The sequence below is a fragment of the Stomoxys calcitrans genome, chromosome 1 (assembly GCF_963082655.1).
Source record: "Stomoxys calcitrans chromosome 1, idStoCalc2.1, whole genome shotgun sequence".
NCBI classification, from domain to species: domain Eukaryota; kingdom Metazoa; phylum Arthropoda; class Insecta; order Diptera; family Muscidae; genus Stomoxys; species Stomoxys calcitrans.
Window position 1 is genome coordinate 66456241 of NC_081552.1, and position 22420 is coordinate 66478660.

General features: G+C 39.5%; 1 protein-coding gene across 1 annotated transcript; it reads right to left on the bottom strand.

Annotated features, from left to right (window-relative positions):
- Nucleotides 1-1256: 1256 nt before the first annotated feature.
- On the bottom strand, nt 1257-20395 carry LOC106095177 (uncharacterized). Its single transcript, XM_013262424.2, has 5 exons — nt 20307-20395; nt 20052-20237; nt 2143-2633; nt 1698-2064; nt 1257-1639 (listed from the first exon to the last, which is right to left on the bottom strand). The coding sequence occupies exons 2-5, from the start codon at nt 20233-20235 to the stop codon at nt 1446-1448; spliced, it is 1236 nt and encodes a 411-aa protein (XP_013117878.2). The 5' UTR covers nt 20236-20237; nt 20307-20395; the 3' UTR covers nt 1257-1445.
- Between the last annotated feature and the right edge of the window lie 2025 nt (nt 20396-22420).

The following is a 22420-nucleotide window of genomic DNA, read 5'->3' on the forward strand; positions in this document are numbered from 1 at the left end:
ATATGGCAGCTATATTCAAATCTGAACCGATCTGGACCAAATTAAAGAAACATGTCAAAGGGCCTAAGTCAACTCACTGTCCCAAATTTTAGCGAAATCGAACCATAAATGTGGCTTTTATGGGCCTTAGATCCTAAATCGGAGGATCGGTCTATATGGCACCTATATCCAAATCTGGACCGATCTAAGCCAAATTGACAAAGGATGTTGAAGGGCCTAACACAACTCACTGCCCCAAATTTCAACAAAATCGGATAATAAATGTAGCTTTTATGGGCCTAAGACCCTAAATCGGCGGATCGGTTTATATGGGGGCTATATCAAGATATAGTCCGATATAGCCCATCTTCGAACTTAACCTGCTTATGGACAAAAAAAGAATCTGTGCAAAATTTCAGCTCAATATCTCTATTTTTAAAGACTGTAGCGTGATTTCAACAGACAGACGGACAGACGGACGGACATGGCTAGATCGTCTTAGATTTTTACGCTGATCAAGAATATATATACTTTATAGGGTCGGAAATGGATATTTCGATGTGTTGCAAACGGAATGACAAAATGAATATACCCCCATCCTTCGGTGGTGGGTATAAAAACAGTTTGTTTTTGTAGACTCAAAAACATTACATATTCTTCTTCTTTTATTTTATAGTGTCAATGAGTAACTTTGTTTGATAATTTGTTACAACTATACGAGACAACAATTTTTAAAAGAAATTTTTTTCGACAAACGAACTAAACAATTCGATGGCAGTGCAACATTTCGAAAAAATGCTACCTACGCTTTCTTGGACAATCGAAATCACCATTAATTTAAGTCCCATACTGTTCCGAAGGGCCTTGATGTCCGTTACAGGGGTTTTGTGTTATTCACACTTGGGTTTTGGCCTGCATTCTGTGACAATTTCATGAAAATCGATTTAGCCGTTTTTGAGTCTTTTTGTTACACTAAGACTCAAAAACGGCTAAATCGATTTTCATGAAATTGTCACAGAATGCAGGCCAAAACCCAAGTGTGTGTTCGTTTGTCGAAAAAAATTTCTTTTAAAAATTGTTGTCTCGTATAGTTGTAACTTTTTTTTCTGGAATCATTTCGATTCTATCCATAAGGGACTTTGATAGAAGAATACAGATCATACTCCCAAATTTATAATAACGTTGATCAAGTAAGGTCCTGTGAGACTTTTAAACTTTATATCGGCTATAGTATTTATTTGAAAAACACATACGATGTACATATAAAGTATTGTAGATCGGTGAAAGACCCATCTCTATGGGCATCAGCTTCATAACATTTAAAGAAGTATTTATTTTTAAATAGCTACTTAAGGGTGTAGCGAAGCACACCGGGCCAGTTATTGTTTTTAATAAATTAAAATTTTTTAGTAATACCGTAAATGTAAGTCCTAATTTTAGAAAACTTCAATTCAACGTTGGGGCTTTTAAAAGTCCAAGCCACCTCGATTGAGCAACCAAGGTAGTATGACATTCAAGTGTTGTATATAACGTTTGTTTGTGAACATCATCAATTTGAATTTATCACCATCTTCACTTTCACCCAAGAAATTGTCAAAAGTGGACATTTCTGAAGAATCCATTAGAGCAACAGCCAAAACACCCACAGTGGTAGTGAAACCTAAAAAAACCAAAAATGGTTAACCCAAAAGAATTCGGAAATGTTATCCCTTACTTACCCCATATGCGATACTTATGTAACATTAAGTGAATATCCTTCAAAGAAGGCTTCTCCTTGGGATACTTCAATAATTCCAAATTTTCCACTAAATTCTCATGATAATATTGTATCAAATGATCAAATTGTTTGATTTTAATATCTGCTTGTAAGGATGATAAAATAAAATAAGTCAAATCTTGAGCAGGTGAGCCATATTTTGGCATTGCATGATCCACAAAATAGGTATCCAGAAGTTGAGCGTCTTCATCATATTGGAACATAATGTTATTGGTCCAGCAATCGCTATGATTTAACACATTAAAATCGTTGTCATCCACAATAGAGGCCTTCCAGAGTTCATCGATAACACAAAGCAAGACCTTTTCCTGGGAGGAACAAATACCAGGAAATTAAAATTTAAGAACATGTCTGTATTGTTCATTTCCCAAGCGGTTTCTACTTACAATTTTTTCCCTATACTCTTCTGGGTTTTCATACAAATGCAAACACCTCAGCATATACTTGGTCATGCCCTCAAAAAATATGCTTATTGCTTTGCGTAATCCGTCTTTATAGGCTCCTATGATATAACCATCATCATATTTGCCTATGTTCTCTTTATGCACCGCTGAGGCAGCATGCCATTCGGCCATTTTCTTTAGCACCTGTTTGGCATGTTTAATATCGAGACCTTCCAAGCGACTGCCATTTTTAAAGTTTCTCTGCCTCAAATCCTCTAGCAGTAGATGGCCTTTCTTTGTGGCTAATTTGAAATACTTTGCTCCAAAGCGTACATCTTTTCCAGCATCTTCATAGAGTTTTTCAAAAGCTGGAATAATTTCATCATATACTACAGGCTCATATTGAAAGCAGTCGGTACCCTCGCTTAGTTCTTTATACAATTCAGACTCATGGGCAGTCTTGAGAATAAAGAATTTGGTTGTTGTCGAACCGTCTGCAAATAGAGGACAATAAGAAAGTTTTAAGGACAATTATGTTATATTAATAAATATATGAAAAATTCTTTGACAAACAAAGTTTTTATACCCACCACCGAAGGATAGGGGTATATTCATTATGTCATTCCATTTGCAACACATCGAAATATCTATTTCCGATCCTATAAAGCATACATATTCTTGAGCAGCATAAAAATCTAAGACGATCTAGCCATGTCCGTCCGTCTGTCTGTCTGTTGAAATCACCATACAGTCTTTCAAAATAGAGATATTGAGCTGAAATTTTGCACAGGTTCTTTTTTTGTCCATAAACAGGTTAAGTTTAAAAATGGGCTATATCGGACTTTATCTTGATATAGCCCCCATATAGACCGATCCGCCAATTTAGGGCCTTAGGCCCATAAAACCCACATTCATTATCCGATTTTTCTGAAATTTGGATCAGTGAGTTGTGTTAGCGCCTTCGATATCTCTCTTAAGTTTGGCCCAGATCGGTCCGGATTTGGATATAGCTGCCATATAGACCGATCTCTCGATTTAAGGCTTTGGGCCCAAAAATGACTCATTTATTATCCCTTGTCGCCAAAATTTGGGACGGTTTGTTAAGTTAAGCCCCTCGACATACTTCTGCAATATGGCACAGCTCGGTCCAGATTTGGATATAGCTGCCATATGGACCGATCTCTCGATTTAAGCCTTTGAGCCCATAAAAGGCGTATTTATTGTCCGATGTCGCCGAAATTTGGGACAGTAAGTTGTGTTGGACCCTTCGAGATTCTTCTTTAATTTGGCACAGATCGGTCTAGATTTGAATATACCTGCCATATAGACCGAAATTTAGGGCAGTGCATTGTGTTAGGCTCTTCGACATTTTTCTGCAACTTTACCAAAATTGGCCCAGATTTGGATATAGCTGCCATGTGAACCGATATCTCGATTTAAAGTCTTGGTCCCATAAAAGGCGCATTTATAATGCGATTTTACTGAAATGTGACACAGTGACTTATGTAAGGCTTTTCGACATTGGTGTCGTATATGGTTCATATCGGTTTATTTTTAGATATAGCTACTAAAAGATTAGTGTTTTGTTATACACAATTGAACAATGACTTGTACTTTTCAGTATTTGGTCCAAATCGGAACATATTTCGATATAGCTGCTATGGTGCATAAGGTATGCATTTTTGACCGGATTTTGACGAAAGGTGATTGAGATATATACCCGAGGTGGTAGGTATCCAAAGTTCGGCCTGGCGGAACTTAACGCCTTTTTATAATACTTGTTACTTAAGTATAAAAGTATAAAAATGTTCACGGAACTCGCCTCTTAATAAGTCCATATACGCGTGCTGTGTGGCATGTGGTACCTACTTGTTGAAACCACATTTCATGCAAGCTTTTGCATTTTGGACAAAACAAAGTTCGATAACATCTTACGGTAGTGCTCACCATCACAGTAACGTTACGATTCGCATCGTCTTTGAAGAAGTACGGTCCATTGATGTCACCAGCCCATAAACCGCACCAAACTGTGACTTTTTCCGGATGCATTAGTAGCGCTTGCAATGCTTCTGGCTGATTTTCACTCCAAAATCCAAATTCTGCCTATTTACGTACTCATTGAGCCAAAAATTAGCTTCTTCCATATAATGCAAGATGTACTTTCATAGCAGAGCACGCATTATGATAATAAAATTTCAATAATTTGCAAGCGTTTCTCGTTTGTATGACGATTCATATTTAAATTAGAGACTCAATTAAAGATGATTGACAGTGAAACAACTGTTTTAACCAGTGTTGGCAAATATACAATAGCTGAAAAATCACCCTCTTCATGTTCGTCAGATTTTGGTCTACAGTAGTTATTACAGTTTGAACTTATTTGCTCGAAATTTGATTCGGATTTTTTAACCCACTGACGACGAATGGGACATATATGTCCCATTTTGAAATTGTACTCTAAAATCCACATTTAATAATGGATTTTTAAAAATTTGCATTTATTCGATAGAGAATTAATGAGGGTATGAAATTAGGTCATAAACATTGCAAATAGTTTTCCAGTTTCGTTGTGGTAAGATGTCAAAAAAAAAATTTGCATTACTTTTTATACTCTCCACCATAAGATGGGGGGTATACTAATTTCGTCATTCTGTTTGTAAGTACTCGAAATATTCGTCTGAGACCCCATAAAGTATATATATTCTTGATCGTCGTGGAATTTTATGTCGATCTAGCCATGTCCGTCCGTCTGTCCGCCCGTCCGTCCGTCTGTCTGTCGAAAGCACGCTAACTTCCGAAGGAGTAAAACTAGCCGCTTGAAATTTTGCACAAATACTTCTTATTAGTGTAGGTCGGTTGGTATTGTAAATGGGCCATATCGGTCCATGTTTTGATATAGCTGCCATATAAACCGATCTTGGGTCTTGACTTCTTGAGCCTCTAGAGGGCGCAATTCTTATCCAATTTGAATGAAATTTTGCACGACGTTTTTTATACCCTCCACCATAAGATGGGGGGTATACTAATATCGTCATTCTGTTTGTAACTACTCGAAATATTCGTCTAAGACCCCATAAAGTATATATATTCTTGATCGTCGCGACATTTTATGTCCATCTAGCCATGTCCGTCCGTCTGTCCGTCCGTCCGTCTGTCTGTCGAAAGCACGCTAACTTCCGAAGGAGTAAAGCTAGCCGCTTGAAATTTTGCACAAATACTTCTTATTAGTGTAGGTCGGTTGGTATTGTAAATGGGCCATATCGGTCCATGTTTTGATATAGCTGCCATATAAACCGATCTTGGGTCTTGACTTCTTGAGTCTCTAGAGTGCGCAATTCTTATCCGATTGGAATGAAATTTCGCACGACGTGTTTTGTTATGATATCCAACAACTGTGCCAAGTATGGTTCAAATCGATCCATAACCTGATATAGCTGCCATGTAAACCGATCTTGGGTCTTGACTTCTTGAGCCTCTAGAGTGCGCAATTCTTATCCGATTAGGATGAAATGTTGCACGACGTGTTTCGTTATGATATCCAACAACTATGCCAAGTATGGTTTAAATCGGTCAATAACCTGATATAGCTGCCATATAAACCGATCTTGGGTCTTGACTTCTTGAGCCTCTAGAGTGCGCAATTCTTATCCGATTGCAATGAAATTTTGCACGACGTGTTTTGTTATGATATCCAACAACTGTGCCAAGAATGGTTCAAATCGTTTCATAACCTGATATAGCTGTCACATAAACCGATCTTGGGTCTTGAATTCTTGAGCCTCCAGAGGGCGCAATTCTTATACAATTTGAATGAATTTTGACACGACGTGTTTTGTTATGATATCCAACAACTGTGCCAAGTATGGTTCAAATCGGACCATAACCTGATATAGCTGTCATATAAACCGATCTTGGGTCTTGACTTCTTGAGCCTCTAGAGTGTGCAATTCTTGTCCGATTGGAATGAAATTTTGTACGACGGATTCTCTCATGACCATCAACATACGTATTTATTATGGTCTGAATCGGTCTATAGCCCGATACAGCTCCCATATAAATCGATCTCTCTGTTTTACTTCTTGAGCCCCCAAAGGGCGCAATTCTTATTCGCATTGGCTGACATTTTACACAGGTCTCCAACATAAATTTAATTTAATTGTGGCAGAGCAAATCTTTTCTAATATCCCTTTTTGCCTAAGAGGAGATGCCGGGAAAAGAACTCGACAAATGCGATCCATGGTGGAGGGTATATAAGATTCGGCCCGGCCGAACTTAGCACGCTTTTACTTGTTATTGTTACTTTCAACAACTATGTCAAATAAATTACAAGTGGGTTCATAACCTGATATAGCTGCCATATAAACCGATCTGGGATCTTGACTTCTTGAGCCTCTTGAGGTCGCAATTATTATCCGATTTGCCTGAAATTTTGTACGACGGATTCTCTCATGACCATTAACATACGTGTTTATTATGGTCTGAATTGGTCTATAGGCCGATACCCATATAAATCGATCTCTCTATTTTACTTCTTGAGCCCACAAGGGGCGCAGTTCTTATTCGAATTGGCTGACATTTTACACAGGTCTCCAAAATATAATTTAATTGTGGTCCAAACCGGACCATATCTTGATATCGCTCTAATAGCAGAGCAAATCTTTTCTTATATCCTTTTTTTGCCTAAGAAGAGATGCCGGAAAAAGAACTCGACAAATGCGATCCATGGTGGAGGGTATATAAGATTCGGCCCGGCCGAACTTAACACGCTTTTACTTGTTTTCATTAATTTAAAATGTCTCTTTTCGAAGACTTGGAAGACTAGAGAGCTAAATTTTAATTGTTATTGGTGTCAATGCCTCTTCTGTCAGTAGATTTCTATATACATTGATTTGGTGATATACTTTTACCTTTACACTACCTACACTGAAGGGACATATATAACCCATTCGTCCTCAAAGGTAACTAAAAGGGTAAAAGTCAGCTTTTGACTTGTTCCTATATATTCATTTCTAAGGGTAAAATACACATTTTTAGTTCATGCAAATGCAAATTTGCCCATGAACATTCCCCTAAGGAACAGGGGCGAACTTCTCACATATAAATGAGTGCTGTTCGTCATATTTAAGCTCAATGGTTAGAAGCCTCCTTTTTATAGCCGATTCCGAACGGCGTGCAGCAGCGCGACACCTCTTTGGGGAGAAGTTTTTACATGGCAAAGTACCTCACAAATGTAGCCAGCATTAGTAAGGGAATGCCCACCGCTGAACATTCTTTTGATGTTCACGCCGGGGTTTGAACCCAGGCGTTCAGCGTCATATCCGGACATGCTAACCTCTGCGCTACGGTGGCCACCCTTCTTCATAAAAACGCAAAAACACAATAATTAATAGACAAAGCAATAACATCAATTATTATTAAATCCCCTGTGTTTAACGAGGTGCAGTTTCCTATTGGAATAGTTATCTTTTAGTAGCTAATGTAATTGTAACGGAATAACTAGAAATGGTCCAATAATTGTCGGGCCAGTCCATATTTTCAATATTTGTGACTTGCCAAGACCAAAATTTAAGGCGGAAAATCTTTTTTATACTCACAGCCTCAAAAAATAGATTTCGCTATTTGATATATATTTTTGATTATTTTGAAATTCTTAGTATATGTGTCCCCGTGTGTCAAAATCATGAGCGTACGAGCTAAAAAGCTTTCAGCTTTACATTTTGAACATATACTTTTTATACCCTACACCACTACTGTGGTACAGGGTGTTATAACTTGGTGAATTTGTTTGTAACACCCAAAAGGAAGAGAGATAGACCCATTGATATGTATACCGATGAACACAGAACCACTTTCTGATTCGATTTAGCTATCGTCTGTCTTTCTGCCTGTCAATTTTCATCCGATCGTCTTCAAATTCGGCACAAGAATTTTCCTGGGCCTAGAGACGAAGCTTTTGAAAAAAATCAGTTAAATCGGTTCAGATTTGTATATAGCTCCCATATATATGTTCGTCCAATTTGGACTTAAATTGCAATTATATCGTTATTTGTTAACCGATTCTCACGAAATTTTGCATGACATTACTATAAGTCTCGACATTATTAATTAATTTCATTTCATATTGCAATAATTTCGTCATTTGTTAACCGATTCACACGAAAATTGGCACAAAGGATTCCCTTGTGACTCCCAGTATTACTGTTGAATTTAATAGAAATTGTTTCAGATTTTAATATAGCTCCCATATATATTTTCGTCCAATTTGAATAATACACAATAATATAGTAATTTGTTAACAGATCTTCATAAAATTTGGCACGAAGGTTTTTCTTATAACTCTTCTGATGACTGATGAATTTCACAGAATTTTTTCAATTAAAGATATAGCTCCCATATATATGCATCTCATGATTTTCACTTTAAGGCCTTTGCTAACCCAGTTATCAATCGATCTTCTCACAAAATCAAATTTAAGAAAATTTTAAATTTGACGACTTAGCCTGCAAATGCAATGTGGTGTAGGGTATCAAAAGGTCGCCTGACTTCAGCCCTTCCTTACTTGTTTTAATATAGGTTGTTGTTGTAGTAGTGTGTTATACACTAAGACGGCAGCCCTCGCCGATTAAGGATCTCAATGGGTCAATCCGGTATGTACAACCAGCTGACATGGGATAGGTCACTGGTTACTGCAAATGGGACATATTAAAGGTGATTTTTCAGCTTTTATCTTTTTGACAACACCTGTTAAAAAACAGCTCACGCACGTTGTTTTGGTTCACTATCAAACATCTTCAGTTTGGTCTATAATTTAACCAAGAATCATCTTACAAAGCTTGCAAATTATTAAATTTAATTATCAAAATGCGTGCTCTGTTAAGAATGTTCATCGCGCTTTTCTTCTTCTTCACCGACGAAGCTCATTTTTGGCTCAATGCGAACGTAAATAAGCCGAATTGTCGAGTTTGGATTGAAAATCCGCCACAGGCATCGCAAGAGTTACCAATGCATCCAGAAAAAGTCATCATTGGACCGTACATCTTTAAAGATGATCCGAATCGTGAGTGTAAGTGGTGAGCGCTGCCGTGAGATGATATACAACTTTTTTTGCCCAAAATGCAAGAGCTTGACTTGAAATGTGGTTTCAACAAGACGGTGCCACATGCCACACAACACGCATAAGAATGGACTTATTAAGAGGCGAGTTCGGTGAACATTTTATTTCACATTCGGGACCGGTCAATTGGCCGCCAATATCATACAATTTAACGCTTTTAGAGTATGTTTTGTGGGGCTATGTTTAAGCCCATATCTATACACACAAACCCGCTTTAATTGACGCATAGGAATACAACATTGAAGCATTTATTCGTGAGATTGGAAAGAGTTTGCAAAAATTGGGCTTAGCGGATGGACCATTTGATGTCACGGTCAACATTTGCATGAAATAATCTACAAACATTAAATTATACGGACCGTACTATCGATTGAAATAAAGTTTTCATAAATTATTCCAGAATGTTATGTTCTTTATTGAAAAACTTTCCTATTGTTCTTAAATACAATAATTATCTTCAATATACAAATATGCCCCAACATTTTCAGATTTCGCTTTTTGAGCCCTTATGAACCTTAAGATTTATCCAATTTGGCTGGAATTAACTATTCATAGTGCACTCATTGTCTCCAATATACAAACTAGATACGGCCGATATATTTCTATAAATAGATATAGCCCAGATTTTGCTTCTTGAGCCACCAGACAACTAATTTTTCTCGGATCTGGTCGATTTTTGTTTTATAAGAATCTTACAGTGAGCGTCAACATAAAGTGTACATACTTTTACAAGCTTTCATTTGCCAAATAAATGCCTCAACATACCTTCATCAAGTAAGTTTGAGGTATTTATTTGAGTGGAGCGGACGTGTTTTTATTTCGCTCTTCGAAGGAAAAAAAAAATATCCGTACCTCGGAAAAGGTACTACCTATTACGAAAAAATTTTAGAGTCTTTTTGGAGTAGGCAAGAAATGGACTCCAAAGACCCAAAAGCTGCGGTGGTGGCTTCAAACAGTAGCATGTTGTTCTCCCCTCCTATAGGTGTGGGTGCCTTGGCACCTGTAGTCGAGAGTAATGCTTCAATCGCACAACTAGTCGTCAGACAAATTAATTAGGAAGAGATGGATAAACCAGAGGGATGCACAGTTCGTCCCCAGCCTTTAAGTAAAGGTGGTGTTTCTGACTCGGATTCGGTTAGCGACGGAGTCAATGAAATAGTCATCGCAGCCGAGTCGAGGATGAGGGCAACGGAATGACGGCAGAAGTGAGCAATGGCTTTGCTAAACTCACAAGCAGACCGAGAAAGCAATCCGGGTCACGACGAAAGGAGACAGAGGAATATGTACCGGCAGCGTAATTGGGCGAAAGTGCAGGATGCTGGAAGGGATAGAACTGACATTCCAAGCACTTATACGGAAGCTGGAAAAAGAATCAGATCTCCCGAAGAGCATAATACTGCTAAAATACTGAAGAAGAAAAAGAGCTCCCCGCTTTCAAGTACTCTCGGAAATCCAAGCCAGCCATCCCTCAATGGAGACTTCAGACAGTCTCCTGCGGAGGTAGACATATTTGGAATAGGAACGAAAAAAGCGCGCACGGCCCCTGTCTTCATAGAGGACTAAGACTTCCAAAATGGGGCCACATCCATCACGGAAGGGGAAGATTGTCGCTAGCATGGTTAGGAGCCGCCCTCTTACGCCAAAGTGGCAAGGAAGCACAACAAGTCAGGTCATACTTATGAAGTCTTCAATATCGGTCCCAAATGAAGGGTCTGGTTAACGAGCAGATTTGCGAACATGTCTGGAACTCTGTAGAGGGTCCACCCATATAAATGATGAGCTGCGAGTGTAGAGGGGACATCTTTTCGCTGCGTTTTGCGTCGGCGGAACGTATTGATACAAACAGTTAAACAGCTTGTCAGAGGTATCCATGCCCCCTGGGAGGGCGCAAAGCTCACCCTGGTAAGAAAGATGGATATCCCCAGGTCACAAAGGCGACGGTTTTCATCAAGGGACGGGGCAGTAAATTTGCGACGGAACGCATGTTGGAATTCTTGGGCAAGCAAACCCAAGGTTTTGTCGCAGAGAAGTGGGAGGTTTCCACAGTGGTGAGCTTAACGAGTTTGGCTAAGACTAAAGGCATGGCGCACTATGGGAGCAAGGCGTTCTTTTTCCTGATTTCCTAGACTAGGATAGACAGAAATTCTTATATTGAGACATCAGGTTGTGCAATGGCAGGTGACTTAATACCGTCCAACGAAAAGGGGGCTGACGACGAGACAATCACCGCCTCTCTGAATATTGGAAAGACTATCATAAGCAAACATTCTAATACAAAAATATCAGGCAGTGAAGTTGCGAGAGACCAAACACAGCCTGACAAACAAGGACCCGACGACGGACCCATCACTGACTTCAAGATTCGGAAGACTACGATAGGTATAGATCCTAATATTGAAACATTAGGCAGCGCAGCGACAGGAGTCCAACAGGCAGCCAACAATGGTACCATCACCAGCTCCCAGGAAGCCTTTTTATACCCACACCCGAAGGATGGGGGTTGTGTTAGGCCTTTCAACATTCTTCGTCAATTTGGCCCAGATCGGTCCAGATTTGGATATAGCTGCCATATAGACCGATCCTCCGATTTAGGGTCTTAGGCCCATAAAGCCACATTTATTATCCGATTTTGCTGAAATTTGGGACAGTGAGTTGTGTTAGGCCTTTCAGCATCCTTCGTCAACTTGCACAGATCGGTCCAGATATAGATATAGCTGCATATAGACCGATCCTCCCATTTAGGGTCTTAGGCCCATAAAATGCGCATTTATTGTCCGATGTCGCCGAAACTTGGGAAAGTGCGTTAAGTTAAGCCCCTTAACATACTTCTGCATTATGGCACAGATCGGTCCAGATTGGATATAGCTGCCATATAGACCGATCTCTCGGATTTAGATTTTGGGGCCATAAAAGACGCATTTATATGTTGCAGAAATTTGGACAGAGAGTTAAGTTATGTCCCTCCACATATTTCTGCAATTTGGTCCAGATCGATCAAGATTTGCATATTGCTGCCATATAGACCGATATCTCGATTTAAAGTCGTGGCCCCAAAAAGAGCGCATTTCTAATCGGATTTAACTGAAATTTTACACATTGACTTATGTTAGGCTTTTCGATATCCATGTTGTATATGGTTCAGATCGGTTTATTTTTAGATATAGCTACTAAAAAGAACAAAATTTTATTATACTCTATTGAACAGTGACTTGTTCGTATTTGATCCAAATCGGATCATATTTCGATATAACTGCTGTGGGACATAAGGTATGCAACTTTATCAAAATGCGGTGAATTTTGATGAAAGGTGGTTTAAATATATACCCAAGATGGTGGGTATCCAAAGTTCGGCCCGGACGAACTTAACGCATTTTTAATTGTTACTTAAGATTTGGAAGGCTAGGATAGATAAGTATCCTAGTATTGAAACGCCAGGCAGTACAGGAAATGGAAACTCAATACAGACTTACGAACAGGGACCCGACGATGGAACCATTATCGACTTTGTAACGATTCGGAAGATTAGGATAGGCAAAGAACCTAATACGATGAAATAACGCAGTGCAGTGACAGGAAAGTCAATGCAGTTTAAGCTTCCTGAATAAGTTGAAAACCAACTGGAGAAAATTCGGAAGGCTACTCAGAAGATATTTTAGGGCAAGATATTTTAGATTATCCAAGCATAGAAGACATTGACGAAAATGTCAACAGGTGGGGTCCTTCGAAAATAGTTGGCCTCCCGAGAAAGGATATCAGTCCAAGAAAAACCCTGGATGACCGGGGAGATTCACAATATTGGAAAGAGGTCCGCAGACTTTTCAACAGAGCATATCGTAAAAAAGAGGAAGTTTATTGGGATGTGTATTACACACGGCTCAAGGAATACAATTTGATAACCAGAGCGGCAAAAGTGACTCCTGAAAGCTTTTCTCGGAACAAAAATTCTCTCAAAAACCCATGTCCAAATTGAAACGTTAGTAGACGACATGGGAATGAGAGCAGAGACAGTGGAGGACATGTTGAGGCTTTTGATAAAAACCCATTTTCCACAGGATACGAAGGGACTCACGGAGACACCGGAATCTTGGAATAATGATGTTGGTCGAAGGTTTATAATTACGGAATTTATGGTGAAGGAATCGTTGAGGAGATTCCAACCCTTTAAGTCACCCGGACCTGATGGAATATTTCCGGCGTTACTACAGAAAGTGGCAGACTATCTGGCACCCTTCCTAGCCAATATATTAACAGCGTGCCTGAGACTTGCATATACTGCGAAAGTCTGGCAGGAGGCAAAGGTGGTGTTTATACCCAAGCAAGGCAAGTTATGTGACACCAAAGACCTACAGACCTATAAGCCTTACGTCCTTTCTACTCAAAACCATAGAAAGTATTGTGGATACCATGATAAAGAGTAGGACATTCAGCGAACTGCTCAAATACAAACAGCATGCCCATGTCAAGGGAAGGTCGGTGGAGACTCCCCTGCACGAGGTTGTGAATAAAATAGAAGAATCCTTCGTTGCAAAAACGTACACAATAGCGGTATGCATTGACAACGAGGGGGCTTTTAGCAATGTGCGGACCGACACACTGATCCAATCCTTAGACCTGAAGACTATTCTAGATATCCGACCCTTTGACATACAGATTAAATGTGAGGAAGCCACTGGGGCATGAGACTTAAGGCGATGGGAGAATGGACTGAGGATGGAAGCAGCTCATATCATCGCGGTATAATCGAGGCGACTATAGGAACCTGGAAGGAATGGAAGAGGTTTCCGATTGGATACCTGAGATGAACCTTGAGATCGAGTGTGGGACATTGCTGCCAGCGGCACTGTCTTGGATTGACGGAACCCTAGTATTGCCATCTGATAGATCATGTTACACGGATGGATCAAAGCTAGAGGACAGAGTGGGGCTGGTCGTCTACATTGAGAATCCAGGGACTGAGATCTGTTTTAGACTGCCTGGCCATAATACAATCCTGCAGGCGGAAATCCGGGCGATCACGGAATGCATGAGGTGGAATTTAGGGATAGTGAAATTGCCATAACTGCAATAATAACCAGGACGATAAGGTCTCGAACAGAACAGAGAGATTAACGCCATCTCTGAGCATGGCAAAATCCGCATCGTTTGGGTGCCGAACCATGGGGGAATGAAAGGGCAGGTGATTTGGCGGTGAAAGCCAGAGGACTGCAGTCAATACACTTGGTTAACCCGAAGCCTTTCGGGTCGACGCAGTTCGAATCAAGGGCGTTGGCGACGAATTTCGCATGAAACCCTGTGTAACAGCGAAACGGTCGGTAAGACGGCGAAAATCCAATTGGGAGATTCAAATCATGAAAAGACAAGGCATTACTGAAAGGAGGTTAGTATAGGTATCATGACAGGACACATGCGGAGAAGATGATGAAACGTCGCACAGTGGGAGAAAATTGAGAAAACTAATACAAAATATGCTGTGTGAGAATGGGTAGAGATATCTCTTGGAATGGTTAGAGCATAAGTGCTAGCGAGCTCGTGTGCAAAATTTCAAGGCTATAGGTAGTCCGGGCGCCTTTTTGGCAGGCTAGTAATGTTTGCCACCTCGGTACTCTGAAAAATTACTGAGGCTGCCAAAATTGCTTGGATTTCTTGTTAAATTTGTTTGCATTTGTTGTTCAATTTTAATTTGTATACCCTCCACCATAGGATAGAGTATACCAATATTTTCATTCTTTTTGTAACACCTCGAAATATTCGTCTAAGACCCCATAAAGTATATATATTCTTGATCGTCAGGACCTTTTAAACCGAACCGAACCGCTTGAAAATGCTTTTGTTTGGTGTAGGTCGGTTGGTATTGTAAATGGACCAAATCGGTCCATGTTTTGATATACTTGCCATAAAAACCAATTTTTAGTCTTGACTTCTTGAGCCTCTAAAGTGCGCAATTCTCGTCCGATCTTTGCACGTGGTTTCGATTTTTCGATTTTTGCACGTGGTGTTTTGGTATCACTTTTAACAACTGTGCTTAGTTTGGTTCAAATCAGTTTACAACCTGATATAGCTGCCATATAAACCGCTCTTGGGTCTTGACTTCTTCAGCTTTTAAAGGGAGCAATTCTTACCCGATTTGGCTGCAATTTTGCACGTAGTGTTTTGGTATCATTTCAAACAACTGTGCTAAGTATGTTTCATATCGCTTCACAACCTGGTATAGCTGCCACATAAACCGGTCTTGGATCTTAGTTTTTTCAGCCGCTAGAGGGCGCAATTCTCATCCTAATTGGCTGAAACTTTGCATGAGGTGTTATGACTTTTAACAATTGTGCTTAGTATTTCAAAAAACTGTGCTAGTTATGGTTCATATCGGTACATAGCCTGATATAGCTGCCATATAAACCATAATGAATAATAACTGTTATTTTATTTGAGCTATATCAAGTACTTTGTCCGATTCGGACCATAAATGAATTGAATGTCATTGTGTAATACTTCAACCTATTCGGATAAGAATTGCGCCTTGTAGGGGCTCAAGAAGCAAAATCGGTAGATCGGTTTATATGGGAGTTGTATCAAGCTCTAGATCTATTCAGACAATATTGGACACGTATGTTGAGTCTATAAGGAACAAACAAACAAACAAACAAACACAAACTGATTTTTATACCCTCCACCATAGGATGGGGGTATACTCATTTCATCATTCTGTTTGTAACTACTCAAAATATTCGTCTGAGACCCCACAAAGTGTATATATTCTTGGTCGTCGCGACATTTAATGTCGATCTAGCCATGTCCGTCCGTCTGTCCGACCGTCTGTCCGTCCGTCCGTCCATCCGTCTGTCTGTCGAAAGCACGTTAACTTCCGAAGGTTTAAAGCCGTGTTTTGATATAGCTGCCAAATAAATCGATCTTGGGTCTTGACTTTTTGAGCCTCTAGAGTGCGCAATTCTTATCGGTAGTAATTTGTTATAATATCCAACAACTGTGCCATGTATGGTTCAAATCGGTTGATAACCTGAAATAGCTGCCATATAAACCGATCTGCGATCTCGACATCTTGAGCTTCTAGAAGTCGCATTTGTTAACCGATTATAAGTTGGAGACCTGTGTAAAATGTCAGCCAATTCGAATATGAATTGCGCCCTTTGGGGGCTCAAGAAGTAAAATAGAGAGATCGATTTATATGGGAGCTGTATTGGGCTATAGACTGATTCAGACCATGTTTATGGTCAAGAGAGGATCCGTCGTACAAAATTTCAGGCAAATCGGATAATAATTGCGACCTCTAGAGGCTCAAGAAGTCAAGATCCCAGATAGGTTTATATGACAGCTATATCAGGTTATGAACCGATTTGAACCATACTTGGCATAAATGTTGGATATCATAACAAAATACTACGTGGAAAAATTCATTCCAATCGGATAAGAATTGCGCCCTCTAGAGGCTCAAGAAGTCAAGACCCAAGATCGGTTTATATGGCAGCTATATCAAAACATGGACCGATATGGCCCATTTACAATACCAACCGACCTACACTAATAAGAAGTATTTGTGCAAAATTTCAAGCGGCTAGCTTTACTCCTTCGGAAGTTAGCGTGCCTTCGATAGACAGACGGACGGACGCACAGACGGACGGACATGGCTAGATCGACATAAAATGTCACGACGATCAAGAATATATATACTTTATGGGGTCTCAGACGAATATTTCGAGTAGTTACAAACAGAATGACGAAATTAGTATCCCCCCATCCTATGGTGGAGTGTATAAAAATAAATTTGTGTTTGTTTGCAGGTTTGTTTGTTTTTATGTATGTTTGTGTGTTCCTATAGACTCAGAAACGACTGAACCGATTTTCTTGAAATTTTCACAGATGGTGCATAATGACCCAGTGGTGAAAATAGGGTACTACATTTTTTGATACCTGAAGGGGGGCGGACCCCATTACCCTAATTTTCAGAAACGCCAGATCTCAGAGATGGGTGGTGCGATTGATCGAAATTTTGTGTGCTCTCATATAGTACCCTAAAAATAAAAATTTGGTATCCAAATTTTGGATGGGGTACCTAGGGGGTACCAACCAAACATATAATTAGACCAATCACGACAATATGGGACTCAAATGAAAGATATTTAAGATAAGAAAACGTATCTGATATCCAATTGTCGGACCAAGTGCTAGGGGCACCACCCCAAGCCCCACAACACCCCTAAATCGGACATATTTACCGACCATGGCAATATGGGACTCAAATGAAAGGTATTTGCGAGTAGAATACGAATCTGATATCCAAATGTGGGACTACGTTTCCGGGGGTCCACTTCTTTTCCAAAACACCCCCCAAACAAGACTTATTTACTGACCATGGGAATATGGGGCTTCAATAAAAGGTATTTGAATGTAGAATACGAATCAGATATCCAAATATAAGACCAAGTGTTTGGGGGGCCGCCTCTCACCAAAAACATACCCCAAAGGGGGCAAATTTACGACCATAGCAATATGGGGCTCAAATGAAAGGTCTTTGGTAGTAAAGCACGAATTTGATATCAATATTCGGGAAAAGTGTCTATATGACCACGCTACACCCACAACACCACCCAAATAGTATGTATTTTCTGACTATTGCAATAAGAGGCTCAAATAAGAGGGGTTTTAAAGTGGAACACCAATCCAATATATATTTTCAAGGCCAACTCACTGAGTGGCCGCCCATCCCCCAAAACACCCCCATGCTAGTCATATTTGCCGACTATGGAATTATGCGGCTCAAATTAAAGGTATATGGTAGTGGACCACGTATCTGATATCAACTTTAGGGGCCAATTGTCTAGCGGACGTCCCACCACCATAACAACCCTCAAGTAGGACGTATTTGTTCACCAAGACAATTTTGGTCTTAAAGAGAGTGGAACTAAATATTCATAGTTTTTAGGGCCAATACCCCAAACCGGACATATTTGCTGACTGTTGCGATAAGGAGTTTAAATAAGATTAGAAAACGAATGTGATATCCAATTTCGAGGGCAAGGCAATATGGGGTTTAAATAAATGATATATAGGTATATGAGAATAGAGCACGTTGCTGATATATTTTCAGGGCTTAGAATTTGGGGAACCACCCCACTCCCCAAAACACCCCTAAATCGGCCATATTTACCCACAATGACAACGTGGAGCAAGAATTTATACCCATTTTCGGAACCAATATTTTGGTCGTCTACCCCTTTCCCAAAATACCCCACAAGCAGCAATTTGTTAGTAACCATCACAATATGGGGCTCAAATAAAGGTATTTGTGAGTAGAATACGAATTTGATATCCAGGGCATCACCCCTTTCCCAAAACACCCCCAAAGGGAAAAAATTTTTCGACCATGCCAATACCAATGAAAGGTATTTGAGATTAGAAAACGAATTTGATAACCTATTTTTGGGTCATGTGTTTGGGGGACGTCTCATCCTGTAAACTCCTTTTAAGCCAATGGCAATATGGGGTTTAAATAAATTGTATTTGAGAGAAGATCTTTAATTGTCGAAAATAAATATTCCAAGGAATCTTTTGTCCCATAGAAAGTAAAAGAAGGCGCAGCGGAGCGGGCCCGGGTCAGCTAGTCGGGTTATAAATAAAGCTTTCATGAGCTTAAGACACTTAACCGGCAGATCGGTCTATATGGCAGCTTATCCAAATATGGTCCGATTTGGTCCGTTCAAGAACTTAATCTGTGTACTGCAAAAAGACGTATCTCTGCCAAATTTCAGCTCAATGTCCAATTTTTAAAGGCTCTTGAGTAATTAGAATAGATGGACGGACAGACACATGGACATCGTTAAATCGCTTTAGAATTTTACGACGATCCCAAAATAAAGGGTGATTTTTTTGAGGTTAGGATTTTCATGCATTAGTATTTGACAGATCACGTGGGATTTCAGACATGGTGTCAAAGAGAAAGATGCTCAGTATGCTTTGACATTTCATCATGAATAGACTTACTAACGAGCAACGCTTGCAAATCATTGAATTTTATTACCAAAATCAGTGTTCGGTTCGAAATGTGATCTGTCAAATACTAATGCATGAAAATCCTAACCTCAAAAAAATCACCCTTTATATATGTGTGTTGCAAACGGAATGGCTAAATGAATTTTCCCCTATCCAATGGTGGTGGGAATAAAAATAGTAATGGTAGAATACAAATTTTTTAACAGAAAATTCCTCCCCAAAATTCCAGTCCCAACTCAAAAATGTAGTCCCCATTTTCGAAAATAAATCCTTAAATAGGGGAGATATTCCCAATACTGGTAACACTGCTTTAAATTGAATTCTGCATTGTCATGCTCCTTTCTACCCTTTTCTATCGCTTCCACAGAGTGTTCGAACAAGTAATGTTTTATGATTTGTTGACATGTATAGGTGTGGGAATAGTATTTTATTTTTAACCAGATGCCGCATATTAGAGGCCTTCCATTCCAAGGCCTCTATATGGTCATGCAATGCATAGCAACTTTCATTGTACCGATGACATTGCCTCCAAATGGTGACCTTATCAAGGCCTTTTGGTTTAATCGACCTGCAAGCAGTTCAGCCATTTGATGGCAATTTATTATATCAAGTTCTTCACGCAGAGTGCCTTTTGCATTTACATCGGAGTAATCATTAAAGTACATAATTGATGTGAACAGTGATTCCTTGGCAACATAAAAGTGTAATACCTCACATGAGGTTTTAGAGCAAGTAACAAAGCCCCAACTAAATTAAATGCCAAGCTTTAGCTTGATTGTCTGACTACAATACTCACCCTGCAGTTCCACACAAATCTCCACACGCGTTATAATGGTGGAATAGTTTTCACCGGCCGGTAAACCGGCATATGCTTTAAATTCTTTGATTTCTTTATATTTTGGTACATTTTCTTTTAATATTTCCTCAAATAATTGCCCTTCAAGCCACTTTGGTACATTGCTGGTATCAGATGACGCCATATCTATTTAAAACCGATTGTTTTTTGGTTATTCCAATTATATATTTGACTCTTATGATGCTAACACTTAACTGACTGTCAAAACAATTATTTCACTTTATTTCATTCAACAATTCCACTGCGTGTGCGTGTTTAAACTTCCATACAACCTTCCCTGAGATTAGTACTCTTGAGACTGATAACAACAAGTGGCGTTCGGTTTGTTTGGGTTGTTTATGAAATAATATATACAATGCAAACATCAGCTATCTAGACTAGTTGCTTGGTTTGTGGTATGATTCATTAAAGAGTACTGAAAGAGGTCTCATTCACACTATGCTCTGACCGTATCTCTCAAGTTGTGCAACTCTTTAATTTTGCTCTTTCTCTTTGTTGCCCACCTTTTTTATCTGCTTGCTAACGAGCCATGAACAGTATTTTGGCTATCAGGCAAAACCAACTGATATCAACATGAGTAGGGAATGCAAAGCAGAAAAATTACTAAGTGTTCCATGAGATTTGTGTAATAATATAACTCTTTTGGAAAAAAAAAAAACAGTTAAAAACATGTGAAATCCGCATTCTATGGGATAAAGAACAACTTAATGTTTCAAATTTCAGCGATTTTGGGAAATAAATCCAGTCTTTATGGGCTTCAGATCCTTAGCCTGCATATAAACATAAACCATATATAGGAGGGATGGCAAGAGGCCTAAAACAACTCACCGTTTTAAATTTCAGAGAAATCGGATAATAAATGCAGCTTTTATAGGAATATCGGTCTATATGGCAGCTATATCTAAATACAGTCCGACCTGAACCATATTTGTTTCGTATGTCGTGAGGCTTACAATAACTAATTGTTATACCCACCACCGAAGGATGGGGGTATATTCATTTTGTCATTCCGTTTGCAACACATCGAAATATCCATTTCCGACCCTATGAAGTATATATATTCTTGATCAGCGTAAAAATCTAAGACGATCTAGACATGTCCGTCCGTCTGTCTGTTGAAATTACGCTACAGTCTTTAAAAATAGAGATACTGAGCTGAAATTTTGCACAGATTCTTTTTTGTCCATCTGCAGGTTAAGTTCGAAGTTGGGCTATATCGGACCATATCTTGATATAGCCTCCATATAGACCGATCCGCCGATTTAGGGTCTTAGGCCCATAAAAGCCACATTTATTATCCGATTTTGCTGAAATTTGGGACAGTGAGTTGTGTTAAGCCCTTCGACATCATTCGTCAATTTGGCTCAGATCGGTCCAGATTTGGATATAGCTGCCATATAGACCGATCCTCCGATTTAGGGTCTAAGGCCCATAAAAGCCACATTTATTATCCGATTTCGCTGAAATTTGGGACAGGGATTTGTGTTAGGCCCTTCGACTTCCTTCGTTAATTTGGACCAGATCGGTATAGATTTGGATATAGCTGCTATATAGACCGATCCTCCTATTTAGGGTCTTAGGCCCACAAAAGCCAAATTTATTATCCGATTTTGCTGAAAGTTGGGACAGTGAATTATGTTAGGCCCATCGACATCCTTCGTCAATTTGGCTCAGATCGGTTCAGATTTGGATATAGCTGCCATATAGACCGATCCTCCGATTTAGGGTCTTAAGCCCATAAAAGCCACATATATTATCCGATTTTGCTGAAATTTGGGATAGGGAGTTGTGTTAGGCCCTTCGACTTCCTTCGTTAATTTTCTGTCTTCAATTTGGCCCAGATCGGTTCTGATTTGGATATAGCTGCCATATAGACCGATTTCCTGATTTAAGGTTTTGGGCCCATAAAATGCTCATTTATTGTCCGATGTTGCTGAAATTCGTGACAGTGAGTTAAATTAAGCTGCTAGACATACTTTTGCAATATCGCACAGATCGGTCCAGATTTGGATATAGCTGCCATATAGACCGATATCTAGGTTTTAGGTTTTGGGGCCATAAAAGACGCATTTATTTTCTGATGTCGCTGAAATTTGAGACAGTGAGTTTAGTTAGGCTCTTCGACGTCCTTCTTCAATTTTGCCCATATCGGTCTAGATTTGAATATATATCGATTTAAGGTTTTGGGCCCATAAAAGAGGCATTTATTGTCCGATTTCGCTTAAATTTGGGACATTGCTTTAAGTTAGGCTCTTCGACATTTTTATGCAACTTGGCCCAAATTGGTCCAGATTTGGATATAGCTGCCA

Excerpts from the sequence above, each read along its gene's own strand:
- LOC106095177 (XM_013262424.2), bottom strand. The coding sequence starts at position 20,235 with ATGGCGTCATCTGATACCAGCAATGTACCAAAGTGGCTTGAAGGGCAA. Across the intron at positions 2,634-20,051 it reads GATTTGTGTGGAACTGCAGG|ACGGTTCGACAACAACCAAA; the intron begins GTGAGTATTGTA and ends CTCTATTTGCAG. Across the intron at positions 1,640-1,697 it reads ACATAAGTATCGCATATGGG|GTTTCACTACCACTGTGGGT; the intron begins GTAAGTAAGGGA and ends TGGTTTTTTTAG.